The sequence below is a fragment of the Vespa crabro genome, chromosome 1, assembly GCF_910589235.1.
Source record: "Vespa crabro chromosome 1, iyVesCrab1.2, whole genome shotgun sequence".
Classification (NCBI taxonomy): Eukaryota; Metazoa; Arthropoda; class Insecta; order Hymenoptera; family Vespidae; genus Vespa; species Vespa crabro.
In genome coordinates, this window is record NC_060955.1 from 3,653,065 (window position 1) to 3,668,896 (window position 15,832).

Below are 15,832 nucleotides of genomic sequence, written 5' to 3' on the forward strand. Positions count from 1 at the left end.
TATTCTAGCACTTACGATAGCATAAGTACAGTACAATAACGTGGAAAAATAATGCTGAATAGCGCCATAGTATATTTCATGTTGGTAGGAAATATACATATATATATGTGCATACATAAGTGCGCGCGTGCGTTGTGCAAAATGCATTTTCATAACGTAAAGTAAAGCATTACGTGACCAATAGAACATCGATAGCTTTGAAAATACAACGTGCGGTAGCGCACTGTTCAGTGTTAAATTTTCCGTCATTTTTATTTCTTTTTAAAAATATTTTCGAACAAATAAGACGTTGCAAACATTGTTCAATTGTGTATATATATATATTATTATTATTATTATTATTTTTCTTTTTTTTTTTTCTTTAATATATTTTTCTGATAGATACACCTCTTATATGATACATTTACGATAAGAATTTCTAACAATTCATTGTTTTTGTTGTTTCGTCAGTTTTAATTTTACACAACGATACTTCGTACGTCTTCCGCAAATGTATTATTAATTTATTCGCGATATCTATTATTTTTTCTCATCCTTGCAATTTAGTTTATAAAGATACTAGAGTAAGTACATCATAATATATATATCAATGATATATATCAATATTTTATTTTATTTATCTTTTCATCATTTAAAGTAAATTTATTTCACTTGTTTACTACATATATATATATATATATATATATAAATTTTTTTTTATAATTTAATTCCAAAATAATATATTTACTTTTTTCCACTATATATATTCTGTATAAAAGAACCGTACAACAAATTATGATACTTGTTTCACATGCTAATTTTTTTATTTTTACAAATTATTAAATACAGATATATTTTTATAGGAAAGAAATGAATAACAGAAATTAAAGAAAATTCTATAAAATAATGTGACATATCCATTGTTTTTAGAAAAAAAAAATTATTGTCATCAATTCTTCCTATGTAGAATAATTTAAAATGTCTGAAAAAAGTCAAACTAGTCAACCACAACCTATCGTTAAGATAGGCCATTATACATTAGGACAAACTTTAGGTGTTGGTACATTTGGTAAAGTAAAAAGTATGTATACAGTTAAATCATAATAAAAAGTATGTATATAATTAAATACTTGATATTTATTCAATTGTTTTATAAAATTCTTTCAGTTGGTGAACATGTTTTAACAAAGCATAAAGTTGCAGTAAAAATTCTAAATCGGCAAAAAATTAAAAGTTTGGATGTAGTGGGTAAAATAAGACGGGAGATACAAAATTTGAAATTATTTAGGCACCCTCATATTATTAAATTGTAAGAAGAAGAATTCACTTCTTATATTCCATTACTTGAAACTATTACATGTCTTTTATTACTTGCAATATACAGATATCAAGTCATAAGTACACCAACAGATATATTTATGATTATGGAATATGTCTCTGGAGGGGAATTATTTGATTATATTGTAAAACATGGAAAACTAAAGGAGCATGAAGCACGAAGATTTTTTCAACAAATTATTTCTGGCGTTGACTATTGTCACAGACACATGATAGTTCATCGTGACTTAAAGCCAGAAAATCTTCTTTTAGATCATAATCTTCATGTGAAGATAGCAGATTTTGGTATATTTTCCTTTGTAATTTCATTTTATGTTGATAATTATTATATTAACAGGAAGTATTCTGAATGAATAATTGAGAAAGTATATCATATATAATTTAAATAAATTTAGGTCTATCAAATATGATGATGGATGGAGAATTTCTACGTACGTCATGTGGTTCACCAAATTATGCTGCGCCTGAAGTAATATCTGGAAAATTATATGCTGGTCCTGAAGTAGATATTTGGTCATGCGGAGTTATATTATATGCTTTACTTTGTGGTACATTACCGTTTGATGATGAACATGTGCCTACATTATTTCGTAAAATAAAATGTATGTATCATATATTTATCATAATCTTAATTTTTTAAAAATCAAATGTCAAACATTTCTTTTATAGCTGGAATTTTTCCTATTCCGGAATACTTAAATAAAAGTGTTGTTAGTCTACTATGCCATATGCTTCAGGTTGATCCTATGAAAAGGGCTACAATTGAAGATATAAAGTATACATTTTTTTCAAAAAATAATAATTTTTTTATAAAAGATATAATATATATATATATATATATATATATATATATAATATAATATAAATGGCAAGCTCTAATGAGATAAACATCTTAATTACAGGAAACATGAATGGTTTCAAAAAGATTTGCCGTCATATTTATTTCCATCGCCTGTAGAACAAGATTCTTCTGTGATTGATATAGATGCCATTAATGAAGTTTGCGAAAAGTTTAATGTGAAGGAAGCAGAAGTTCATTCTGCCTTACTTGGTGGTGATCCACATGATCAACTGGCAATTGCTTATCATTTGATTATTGATAATAAAAGAATTGCCGATGAAGCTGCTAAAGCAGAATTAAAAGACTTTTATGTCGCATCAAGTCCACCACCAGTTACATTTAGTCCAAGTGATGCTAATAGCAGTCCGCTAAGACCTCATCCAGAAAGAATTGCTCGTGAGTAAAGAATGTTATTATGATATTTTATAATTTATATTAAAATTAAAGAATTATTATAATACTATATTAATTAAATTTTTTAAATGTAGCATTAAGACAATCCTCGCAAAGTTCATCCGCATCAATGCAAGGAAGTAGAGGTACACCAGTGAAACGAGCAAAATGGCATTTAGGAATAAGATCACAGTCCAAACCAAATGATATCATGAACGAAGTTTATCGTGCAATGAAGGCACTTAATTTTGTAAGAATTATTTTGGTTCAATGCAATTTCCTTATTTATGTCTTTAAATTAATTAAATAATATTTATTTAGGAATGGAAAATAATAAATGCATACAGTGTTAAAGTTAGACAAAAAAATAAATTAACTAGCAGATATAGTAAAATGTCGTTACAGCTTTATCAAGTTGATTGTAAGAGTTATCTGTTAGATTTTAAATCTTTATCCAGTGAAGAAACAGAAGATATTAGCAGAGGTATATGAAATTAAATTGATTGCGGCTTTATCAATGAGCATTGTTAATGTATTTAAATTTTAGATCCCTCTTTGCCACCACCTCAAGCAACTGGCCATCATACTATGGAATTTTTTGAAATGTGTGCTGCATTAATTACACAATTAGCACGGTAAAGTGACTTCTGTTACATATATTTTACATTATTTTAAATATTGGTAAAATATCTTCTGTAACTGCTAAAAAATTATTATAAAATGAAATTTCTGTACGAGATATATGTGTATAGTGAGAAATGGATAGTCCCTTTATTCTATTATATATATCAGTATTTTAAAATCTTTGTGAGAGGTCATCAAATTTTATTTAGTTTAATATTATATTTGATTAATGATGATATTTTTATGTAGTTTCGTAATATTGTAAATATCAAAATTTTATTGTCTACAATTAGAAACAAAGTTATCGTGTTATTGACGATCGAGTACTTTTAAAATGAAAAAATCAAATATCGATTAATTTTAAATTATAATCAATACGACATTTATAACATATAATTTAATTTAATTTAATTTAATTTAATTTAATTTAATTTAATTTAATTTAACTTAATTTAATTTAATTTAATATAAATATGGTAATATAAAAAAGAAATTTTATTGTCTGATGTAACTGTCATTTATTGATATATGCAATGATGGAATAATACATTATAAATTTTATGTTATTGCGCTATTACTTACCTACCTCATACAGCATTAATCTATCAGTACATTCGTTTGCTAATAAAAATTTAATTTATTACGAACAAAAATTAAATATGTTTGTGCACGTTTAGAAAAATATACATTATTATATCTTATCATATCTCAATTGTTTTATCTAGGTCATCGGTTACTAGATATAGATCATCATTTATAAACGAAGTTTTGCATAAATTGATTACTGTAATTAATAATGCAATATGAGATAATCTTAGAAAAACAGAAGAACTCTATGAAAAATCTTTAAATTGTAAAATTATATAATCTATATATATATATATAGATATATTTTTGGACACACAAGGGTGTTTAAAAACATAAATGTTAACATGTATATATGTATGTATAATAACTTAAAACGAAAATACACGTTAAGCACCGTGTTATATTAAAATTATGATGATTAAAAATAAAATTTGTACACAATGGCACATTTTACTTATTTCAATTTATACATTTATATTTTTATGATCATGATGCTGCCTGAAAAAAGTGCTCAGTGCGTCCTGATTTAGTTACTAATTTTTAGTACTTAATTAAACTAAATTAATATAAAATATATATATATATATATATATATATATATATATATATATATACACAATTAATATATGTTATAGTAGATTATCTGATGTTATATTAATATTAAGCGAGGCTCCTCAGTATCCAGCTGTAGAGTCTATGTTGACGCATTCATACGCCCATTCATACCATATATAAACGCATATTTCTCGGTAACAATAATTTCCGCATTATAGGCGGTAGTTCGTGTGAATAATACCACAGGAATTTCGATTCGCATGCCCCTTTTTTTTCTACTTACAGCAAAGTGGGTGAAAGTTTTATTTAATTCGAAATAAAAATGTTGTCTACATTATAATGCCACGTAAAGTAAAATGCTATTAGAAATGTTCCCTTGAAATACGATAAATACAATATCATCGAATCGATTTTTTTTTCTTTTTTTTTTGTGCTCAAAATGTTCTCATACACATAAATTTCGCGTGTAGATATAATATATTTGCAATATTATTTATTTTTTAATACTGTAAATGTTTTTAGGAAGAACATGTTTACTTATTGTATGATGATGGAAATATCAAATGCTTTTAAGAAAAAAAATTTTATATAATATGTTGTGCATATTTTACAGTATAAATTGTTGCAATCTTTAAAAGTAAATCATACTTTTTATAACTAGGAACTTTTAAGTTTTGAGATATATCAAAAGCAAATATTACAGTAATAACATAAAGACCTACACAAATTCACATATAAAAGATTTTATATATAATATATATATATATAATGCAATTTGTAATGCAATTCATGTTTCCATCATTAAATACATTTTTTATTAGTGTATCATTTTTTGAGAACACGATCTATGACTAATAGTAAGCAGTGTACAATGCATGTACCAACACAAAGATATTTTGGATGCCTCTAAATAAACTTTTATAATTAAACAATTGAGCGCATAAAGTATATAATAAAAAATCTTCTATTATCTATACATAATATTATTTATACATAAATTCTATTCTTTTTAACATTCTTTTAAATATCATAAGAAAAAATCGTATAATGCTGATATTAATTTCCAGTTTTTGTCAAAAGTTCATTTTATACTATGTATATTAATTTTGTTTAAATATTTGATTGTGATTCACGTTAATAGGATTTAATAGAATAATAAAATATTTCTGCAAAATAGCTCTACAATAGTCATCAAACGACTAGAAAATACTTCTATACATTAAATGTAATCATTCATGGAAAAACTTAGATATTAACATAAGAGAAGTATAACTTAGTAATATAGATACATTTTATTTCATATAAACCAGTCTAAAAAACAATATAATATGATTCAATAATATACTTTAATTATGAATTTAATATGTAAGCTGTTTTTTATCCAACAGTAGATATAATCTTACTGTAAACTCTTTCCATAACTTATATAAACAATTCTTTTTATTTATTACAGGCCAGCATCAGGCTATTACTTGAATATCTTTTAAGAGCACATGTAAATGTATGTGTAGATAAATGTATGTGTAGATATACATATGTATATGTGAAATTGTATTCATGTATTGAGTTTAAATGGTATTTTTTTTGTGCTTCAATGAACTTACACTCTACAAACTAACTTTGAAAGATGAAAGTTTTAATTTAATAGAAAGCATATCCATTTATACAGATATGAAGCATATATAAGTTTAATTTTTATCAATTAATAGATTGTTTTAATGTGTATTTTATTCTTCGTGATTCCATTTTTTTCTCTTACAAATATACATACACACACAAACGCGCGCTCACGTACACACACACACACACACACACACGCACGCACGCACGCACGCACGCACACACACACATGTTTTCAACTTAAAAAAAATTAATGTTGTTTTTATGATCATAGAAGTGTAAATCTCTGTATTGGTACATAAAATAGCTGCAATACTAGTAAATTGAGGTGATAAAATGGTCTTCATTGATCACACGTTCTGTACATTATTTTTGGAAGATTTCTGTTAAATTTCTTGATTGTCTTCACCAGTTTCATTATCTACAAATTCTACATGTGTAAATGGAAAATGACCTACTTTGCCATGCAATTCACCTTCCCATTGGCCATTTATATTTGTTTTTGTTACCTTTATCATGTCACCTACTTCTAATTTTAGAGCTGTTTTATCATATGCATTCGGTACTCTTGCTTGTTTCACTTTTGCAAAAGCAGGTAATGTTCTCTGAATATTTGATCTACGTGTAGCAGTACCTGATCCTGTTTCTGAATGAGATACGTGTGATAAAGAAGGAGGAATTGAATTAGAATTAGATGCAGAAGTGTTGCCACCTGTTTCCAATCGTGTATTATTTTCGATACTAGCATGACTGTCCTCTTCATATTTTTGCACATAAGGAACTGGGACAGATCCAGTTTGACCTACACTGTTCCTGGCTGTCCACCACTGCTCTTCATCTTTTGAGATCACAGTAAGAATTTCTCCTATAATATTATTAGACATGTTATATTTTTTATTTATGATTTAACAACAAAGTTAAATAAGAAATTTGGAGATTAATGTACCTTTTCTAAATGGCAAATCATCTGGATCATTACCCTCAAAATCATATTTTGCAATTACTTTTTGAGTTTTTTTCGGTGCAGGTCTAATCAATGGTGTTGTATCAAGGTAATGGAGTTTATAAAATGCCAAAAGATGTGGAATATCAGGAAACATTTGATCACCAATTCGATAACATATTTGATCACCCTGTGGTATCTTATTAATTATATAATGACTAACTTTACTATCTTCTCGAACGCAAAGGACAAAGTCTCCATGGATAGATGTACTATCACGTACTAAAAAAACACCACCTTCTTTTTCTCCCATTAATAAATCAGAAGCATCCTGGCGTGACATAGCACCGAAGTACCAACTACAAAAAAGAAGTAATAAATTATTGTCAACATATTATTTAATGCAATAAACACCTATACCATTATTAACATTATCATGTCTTTATAATAATAATAATAATGAACTTGTTGTATTTAGACTATCTTTCAATCAAGAAAATTATCATTATGTTTTTAATATAATTTATTAGTTATAAATATTGTGATTATACAGAATATCAAAAATCAAACGTTTGTTTAAAATTATGAAAAATGTTGAGATTTTAGACATACCTGGATTTATCATATTGATCAAAGGTACCAGCCATTGTTTTTTATTGTAATTGTACTATTGTACCAACGAGTAATCTTAATTACTATTTAATTGTAATACATTGCAAAGAGTATCACTTAGAGCGTCACATAAAATCATGCATAGCAGAAAATTACACACAATTTAGTGATTCAGTCATATAATTTAACGAATGATATCAGTGTGCGAATTAAAAGAAAATCTAATTATCGAATATATATATTTTCAAAGAAAATTAATAATTTTGTTAATAAGTTTGACACTTATTTATAAGAAAATTACTTCGTTATAAAATATTTTCCATATGAATTCGTACAACACAGAAATGTCACGGACATGTTTAATATGAACATGTTCAGATGTTACACTCAATTACGATATAACTCATTGAGATATTTCTGTTGTTTTTTTATGTATGTGTGTTTTTTACACTACTATACAAGCTGTATACCGATATTTTGTGTGTGGAAGATTAATGCAGGTAAATTATATTGGAATAGCAACCTTAGAAAAAATGGTTGCCACTGTAAGCCATACTTTTCAACCAATTTCTAATGTGACTACATATATACAATGCAGTTCATAGATTGCATGTAATTGACATTCTGTTTGGAATTCTTATACACGACCAATCAAAAAAGTAAGGCTAGTATATAAACCAATTACGACACTAATAAAGAATATAATTTTTATATTGAATATTATATTAATAGAGAAATTTTACAATTTTTAAAGTAATAAAAGAAAAAATAAATATTCATTGCCAATTGTATTAATTTAAGAAAATAATCTTATTTTATCATTATAATTATCATTAAACAAAGTTACAGTTAATTTGTTGATTTGGTAGCACTGTGAGATAAAAGGTACCAATGATTGTAACGCGCGATATTCGAACGATCATATTGATATTTGTTGAAAAGTTTTATAATCAAGGCTATTCATTACCCTTTGTTTTATAATAATTTACATTAGCAATGAATCCAGACGTAATTATTTATTGATTTTAATGAACAAGGTTTTATTTTACAAATGAAGATTTAAACGAGGAAATGGTTTTTTTGTATTTTTGGATGTAATTTAAATGTGTATGTGTATATGTATAAAAAAAAATGCTCCTTTTTTTCGAGAATAATTTGTACAGAAAAAGAAAAATTTTCCAAAAATTCGATGAAACCATCCATTCGCATAAATCTTTGTATTTGAAATGAGATCTCGTTTATCAATAATATATGCAAGTTTATATACCGATACGATAGACAGTGGGGACAATGTTTCCCTATTGCACTTGTAGTTCATATTTCGTCCATATCAGTCGTTGAAATTACGCCCGATTCGAAAAGTGATAATTGCCTTAATAATTAGTTTTATTATTATATTTAAATAAAATAAAAATTTGCTAATATTTCTAATTACACATTATATGAAGCAACATTTTTAATGGCTATAACAAGAGGATTTAAATCTCGTTTATGCTTCATTAACAATTGATTGTGAATACGATTTGGAAGTGTGTCAAAATAGTGTTGACATTTATTCCCCTTTGGACAAGTCCCGTTTTTTAATCATTATTTTTCTTTTTTACTTTTTCTTTTGTTTTTCGAACGAAAAGTTTTTTTTTAATTGTTCTACTTTATTAACGTTGTGAAATTAAAAGTATATTAATTATACAGTAAATTAAATATTTTAGCCAGTAATTCCCAAAAAGAGAAAGTTTATTATAATCGAATTACGTTAATTATATCCCTGTATCACTATATCGCCGATATAACTAGTAATAACCTCAAGACACATCGACGAAGAAGGTCGAATTTTCTATCATAGAAACTGCCTTTGGTTAAACGATTATAGATTTTTATGAATTTTAATGTTATATTTGATATTATACTAATAAATATTGAGAAATGATGTCAGATCGAGATTATGCACCATTAAGTGCAGCGTGCGTTCGTTCATTAAATGACAAAATTTATGAAAAACGAAAAGCAGCTGCTGTGGAAATAGAAAAGTGAGGTTATATTTACTATATTATTTGTTTTATCCGTATGCTAATGACCGTTTAAATGATTTTTAGAATGGTCAAGGAATTTGCTACACACAATAATACCGTTCAAATTAAAAGATTATTAAAAGTACTTGGTCAAGATTTTGCAACTTCACAAAATCCGCATACAAGAAAAGGGGGTTTAATTGGTCTAGCAGCTATAGCTGTTGGTTTAGGAAAAGATACTGGGCAATATATTGAAGATTTAATACATCCAATAATAGCATGTTTTTCTGATTCTGACTTAAGAGTTAGGTATTATGCTTGCGAGAGCCTTTATAATGTAGTAAAAGTAGCTAGGGGTGCGGTATTACCACAGTTCACAGATATTTTTGCAGCTTTAAGTAAATTAGCATGTGATTCGGAACAAAATATAAAATCGGCTACAGAATTACTTGATAGACTTATGAAGGTAATAATACTTTTTTTTTCTATATATATATATCTAGTGCTTTATAATTATATAAATTTCATATATACATTTTATTTTAGGATATTGTAACAGAAAGTGGTCTGTTTGATTTAGTTGGTTTTATGCCACAGTTAAGAGAACGTATTTATACTAAAAATACATTTGGTAGACAATTTGTTATAGCATGGGTATCTGTCTTAGATGCTGTACCCAATATGGATTTTATTACATTCTTACCAGAAATACTTGATGGATTATTTAGAATTTTAGAAGATCCAACACCAGAGATTAAAAAGACAACAGATATAGTTCTTGGTGAATTTTTGCGTAATATAAAATCGAATCCAGCAAGAGTAGACTTCTCAGGAATGATTAATATTTTAATTACTCATGCTCAAAGTACTGATGAACTATTGCAGTTAACAGCAATAACTTGGATTAAAGAATTCGTACAGCTTTCTGGTCCGGTTATGTTACCATACATGTCTGGAATACTTGTGGCAGTGTTACCATGCTTAGCATACGATGGAGATACAAGAAAAAATATTAAAGAAACTGCAACTCAAGTTAATACAAATTTAATGAAATTAATAATGATGGAAAATTCAGATGTTTCAAATAAAGTTTTAATAAATGAAAGTAATATTAATTCTGCTAAAAAGTCGAAAGGTATCATTTGCAAAAATATTAATTTTGTTGATAATTAATGCACTATAAAAATGTTTTTCGTATATACAATCTATATGCAATCAATGATGATATTTTTTTGAGCTTTAAAAATATTTTCTTTTCAGATGGTAATCAAAATTGTTCTTTGGCTGAAAGTTTAGATCTGTCTAGTTTAGTAGAAGTGCTCATCAAACATTTAATGTATATGTCTGTTCAAACTAAAGTTGCTGTTTTAAAATGGCTTCATCATTTATTTACAAATATTCCACATAAAATGTTTGATCACATAGAAGTATTATTCCCAATTTTAATGAGATCTTTAAGTGATAATTCAGATGATGTAGTACAACAAACTTTAGTTGTAATGGCTGAAATAATTAGTTCAAAATCTTCAGAAGCAATTACAGTTGATTATCATAATGAAGTGCAAAATAAATATTTTACAAAGTTTATTGTAAATTTATTAAGACTATTTTCAACTGATAGAAATTTATTAGAAGAAAGAGGTGCTTTCATCATAAGAGAATTGTGTGTATTACTTAGTGCTGAAGATATATATAAAACATTAGCAAAAATATTGTTATATGAAGAGAATTTAAGTTTTGCATGTACTATGATACAAACTTTAAATATCATTTTGCTAACAAGTTCTGAATTATTTGATTTAAGAAATAAATTAAAAGACTTGGATTCTTCGGTGAGTATGAGAATAGAATAAATGTTGTTTTAATTAAATATATTTTGTTTCTAATTATGATTTATGCTCAATACAATATTGTATTTAGGAAAGTTGCGATTTATTCCAATGTCTTTATGAATCATGGTGTCATAATCCAGTTGCAACTGTAGCCTTATGTCTTCTATCACAACTTTATCCCCATGCACTTAACATTATTAAATCATTGTATCCTTCATTATATATTCACTATATATGCAATTTATATTATTTACACAGACACAATAATATTTTTCTTAATTTTATATCATATAGTGAAAATATCGAAGTTACTGTTGAATTTTTGACAGAAATAGATAAATTAGTACAGCTTATTGAATCGCCTATATTTACATGTGAGTAAATTTAAATTTCTTCGATTTAAACGTGTTTAATATATATGTGTAATATTTATATTATTAATGTATGTAATCTATTTTTTTTTAAGATTTGCGTTTGCAGCTATTAAATAGAGAGGATAATATTGACTTAATTTATGTACTGTATGGTTTGTTAATGATACTTCCTCAAAGTGAAGCATATGCAACTTTACAGCGACGACTATCTGCAATTCCTCCAGCAACAAAACCATTGAGTCTTAAAAACAATAAAGTATCCAATAAACAAAAATTAAACTTCATTGAGTTACTATATCATTTTCATGCTGTCCAAGACAAACATAAAGAACATAAACATAAACAAAGATTAACTTCACTAGTTGAAAGGAATACAAATCAAGTTGATGTATAATATTATAACTAGTATGATAGAATGTAGAATACATTTAATTGTTAATTTTTAATATGTATATAAATCCGTTAATTTTTTTATTGAACATATGTATTGATGTAAAAAAATCACTTTTTAAATTCGTTTCAATTGTATTATTATATTATATATTATTATATATACTACTTTTAATTAATTTAAGTTGAAAATAAATAATTCATATATAAAATGTACGTGAAATATGTAAATCGTACTTTTACTGAATCTATGTTAAATTATTTACTGCTTATTTTATATTTGATATTAAATATATTCAGTCTTTTTTCATAACACTGTGTAATATTTTTATAGATTAACAAACATGTTTTCAACATTTTAAACTATTTCGTGCTGTTCTTTTAAATACTTTACATATTAAATATTTCTAATATTTATAAAAGAAATAATTTATAGTTTAAGAAATAATCTTAAAATTAATTTTTATGAAATAATCACAAAAAAGTTTAGAGGTAAAAATAATTGTACATAGTTTCTAAAGTATCATTTCTAAAATATCATAGATTTAAAGTTCATATTCAGAGTCTTCTGCATCTTCTAATGTATCCATCGTCGATAAATGATCAAGTTGATCTATTAAACGTCCATTATCATAGAGAATTACGGTTATTTGTTCTTGCATATCACAAATTTTTTTCCATTTTTTTGTACTTTCTTCAGCAGGTGTATTTGCTTTTTCATTTGTTTTAAATATCCCAGGAAGTTCATCCAACAAATGTAAAAGACTATCATGTCGTTCTTTGCTTTCTTGAGAAAGTCTATAAGAATAAGACTCTAGAGTGAGTTCATAATTACCTACATCTTTGTCTAAAATTTGAGCTTGTAGAAATACAGTCTGTGCCATTTTATACCAATCAGCAACACATTCAGATCGTTGAGTCATTGCTGGTATACACTCTGTTTCAAGAAGTAATTTTATTCTACGACCTGTTTCCATTACCTATACAAGATATGGAGTAATAATTATTTTGTTTTAAATTAAATATTATACTATATTAAATATATTTAATACCTTTATACGTTCTAAAACATGAAATTGTTCATCATTATAAGTAAGACTACGTGTAGCTCTATCTCTTAGCAAGTGCTGCCAGCCATCCCTTAAACGATCAACCAATGTAGCAGCACGTTGACTTGCTTTTGCACTCCATGGGCACCATAGCCCACGTGTACTGTTTTCCCATTCTCCACGTAAACTACCTCCTTGTATATACCTAAGTGAATTATATCAATTTAATATAATCCATTAATATAAATATAATAATCTTTTATACCTTTGGTGAAGTTGTGCAACTGCAGGTGCTAGTTCAGTTAATAATTCTTTACTCTTTAAATCTAATTCCTTTTTCCAATTTTTAGGCTCAAAACTGATTTGATTAGCATATTTTTTAAGTACTTGTCTTGTGAAGTTTTCACTTCTTTCTATGGCTATTGAAGTGACTTCTGTTGCTTTTGTAAATTCTTTCAAATGTTGGCACTTGCCTAATACTTTTGTAAGTTCAGTAGCTAAAAGTCCACTGAAAGCTTCTATTGCATTTTGCATTAATTTACTACACAATGATAATTTATCAATTCTGCGTTTACAAACATGTCCAACTGAACATGCTACTTTTGCTTGACTAGCATCATTTTCTACAGAAACTAGATTTGCAAAAACTGGAAATTTAGGTAATTCACTCTCTATTGGTAAAATAACATTATTGTTTTCTTTAGAAAATAACATAACAGGTTTATCAGCATCCATGTTTGGATAACCTTTTCCAGGTGTATATTCCTCAATAATATTAGTAAGGGGCATTTCCCCAAATAAAAGTATCTGAGCATGTGGTGGAATTTCTGTTTGATCTTGGATATAAGCCTGAAGTGCTACAAATTTTTCTTCAGGATGTAGAAAAACTTTTATTAAGCTAGCTCTATGTACATTAAATATATGAATGGGTTTTCTACACAGAGTATCTGTAACTTCTGTGAAAAATCTATCAAAACTCCATATTCTCTGTGGATCAACTTCCAATAAGCCAGCTAATAGAGGAGTTACTATTTTCTTTAAACCATCACTTAATTGACAATTTTGAGGTAATTCTCTACTCCATTCTATAGGACCATTTTCTGAAGTTTGCATACCAGATATAACTCCAGAAGATTTTTTTGTTGTTATGTAAAACATTGTCTCTTTATTTCTACGTCCACCAAATGGTCTAAATGGTAGATTTCCTGTAGCAACATGATACAGAGTAACTCCTATGGACCAAAGGTCAACAGTTGCTCCAAAAGTTTTGCCAACAGGTTTTCGTAAAACTGCTCTTTCATACATGTCTGGATGTAGATATTCCTCAGTACCATAAAGACTAACAAATTGTTGATCCTCTTGCAATTCTCGTGCAGCTCCAAAATCAGTAAGTTTATAAATTGTACTACCATCGTCAGCAATAAATTTCATAATATTACCTATCAAGAAAATATACATTTAAAAAATATACATCTACAAAATACAATATATGCTTATCAGACAATTATTAATAATATACATAATAATATACATAATATACATAATTTTAAATATCTCACCTGGTTTTAAATCACGATGTACTAAATTATTATCACGTAAATGTTTCATTCCTGCAGATAAGTGTTCTAAGACTAATAGAAACTCATTTTCAGCAAGACCATAAGTATTTTCTGGATCATCTAAAATATTAAAAAGGCTGCCTCCTGTACAAAGTTCCATTACAATTACTTTTCCACGTCCATCTTGCTCTTCTTCTATGGCTAACAATTTGACAATATTTTCATGTTTAACTTTCTTTAATACTTCAAATTCTCTCATCTGTACATCATGTGGACGCATATGGCTTAGTTGATTAAAAGTTTTTACTGCAACGGGCTCTCCATTGTTTTTATTAACTCCTTGAAACACTGCACCAGTTGCACCTTTGCCTAATACACTGGTTGTGCACCAAACATAATTTGCAGAGCCTCGTAGAAAGGACATAATGGTCTGATCTATTGGATTATTAGTTACACTTTGTAAATCTTTTGATGCATTGGATGACAGATTGTGTGTATCTATTTAAGATTCCTCATGTAAAAGAATATTTTTAATTATTTATTAATTTATTATCTATTTTTTAACTTTACTACTAAAAATAAAATGACTTATTTATATTTACTAATTTTATATTACATAATTTACAGTATTATATATATCCTTTTTTGTAAATCAAAGTAACATAATCCAACTTAGGTGAAAACATCAAACTTTGTAATCATGACCTAACAATTTGACGTTCATCGTTTATAAGAATTCGTAATATGTATTGCTGACAGTCGATAAAGCAGTTTCCAGTGTTATAAATTTATAATAATTATTAGCAATTGATAATTTGAGTTATATTACAAATTAACAATTTTATTCTTAAATATAAATTAAAAATATAAAAATATAAAAAAGAATATATATATATATATATATATATATATACTATAGAACTAAGGATAGAATTATTAAGGATTACATATATACATGTATATAGAATATATAAATATATATATACAGAATATCTACACATCTATTTGTTTCTAAAAATAAAAAAAATTCTTCAAAATAAAATGGAATTATATTAAGAATAAAAATATAATCATGTAAAATTGAATTATATATTCTCGAAAACGTACTACCCAATGTTGTCCTTAA

General features: G+C 26.6%; 4 protein-coding genes across 5 annotated transcripts; 2 read left to right on the top strand and 2 right to left on the bottom strand.

The window, feature by feature from the left end:
* The first annotated feature begins 138 nt into the window (after positions 1 to 138).
* Positions 139 to 4,209, top strand: LOC124425651 (5'-AMP-activated protein kinase catalytic subunit alpha-2). Its single transcript, XM_046966256.1, has 10 exons — positions 139 to 563; positions 843 to 1,060; positions 1,147 to 1,288; positions 1,364 to 1,602; positions 1,713 to 1,919; positions 1,987 to 2,092; positions 2,220 to 2,554; positions 2,647 to 2,801; positions 2,873 to 3,035; positions 3,099 to 4,209. The coding sequence occupies exons 2-10, from the start codon at positions 958 to 960 to the stop codon at positions 3,188 to 3,190; spliced, it is 1,542 nt and encodes a 513-aa protein (XP_046822212.1). The 5' UTR covers positions 139 to 563; positions 843 to 957; the 3' UTR covers positions 3,191 to 4,209.
* On the bottom strand, positions 3,669 to 8,067 carry LOC124425655 (adapter molecule Crk). The gene is made up of 3 exons (XM_046966272.1): positions 7,494 to 8,067; positions 6,885 to 7,240; positions 3,669 to 6,803 (listed from the first exon to the last, which is right to left on the bottom strand). The coding sequence occupies exons 1-3, from the start codon at positions 7,526 to 7,528 to the stop codon at positions 6,325 to 6,327; spliced, it is 870 nt and encodes a 289-aa protein (XP_046822228.1). The 5' UTR covers positions 7,529 to 8,067; the 3' UTR covers positions 3,669 to 6,324.
* A 701-nt stretch (positions 8,068 to 8,768) lies between these two features.
* Positions 8,769 to 12,225, top strand: LOC124426230 (protein VAC14 homolog). Of its 2 annotated transcripts, XM_046967676.1 has the most exons (7): positions 8,771 to 9,520; positions 9,587 to 9,968; positions 10,049 to 10,637; positions 10,763 to 11,334; positions 11,423 to 11,541; positions 11,629 to 11,708; positions 11,801 to 12,225. In XM_046967676.1, the coding sequence occupies exons 1-7, from the start codon at positions 9,417 to 9,419 to the stop codon at positions 12,100 to 12,102; spliced, it is 2,148 nt and encodes a 715-aa protein (XP_046823632.1). In that variant the 5' UTR covers positions 8,771 to 9,416; the 3' UTR covers positions 12,103 to 12,225. The 2 variants fall into 2 exon arrangements, with proteins under 2 accessions (XP_046823623.1, XP_046823632.1); XM_046967667.1 differs by having other exon boundaries at positions 8,769 to 9,520; positions 11,423 to 11,708.
* A 241-nt stretch (positions 12,226 to 12,466) lies between these two features.
* On the bottom strand, positions 12,467 to 15,442 carry LOC124426239 (serine/threonine-protein kinase TBK1). Its single transcript, XM_046967685.1, has 4 exons — positions 14,707 to 15,442; positions 13,413 to 14,586; positions 13,151 to 13,352; positions 12,467 to 13,078 (listed from the first exon to the last, which is right to left on the bottom strand). The coding sequence occupies exons 1-4, from the start codon at positions 15,128 to 15,130 to the stop codon at positions 12,644 to 12,646; spliced, it is 2,235 nt and encodes a 744-aa protein (XP_046823641.1). The 5' UTR covers positions 15,131 to 15,442; the 3' UTR covers positions 12,467 to 12,643.
* Between the last annotated feature and the right edge of the window lie 390 nt (positions 15,443 to 15,832).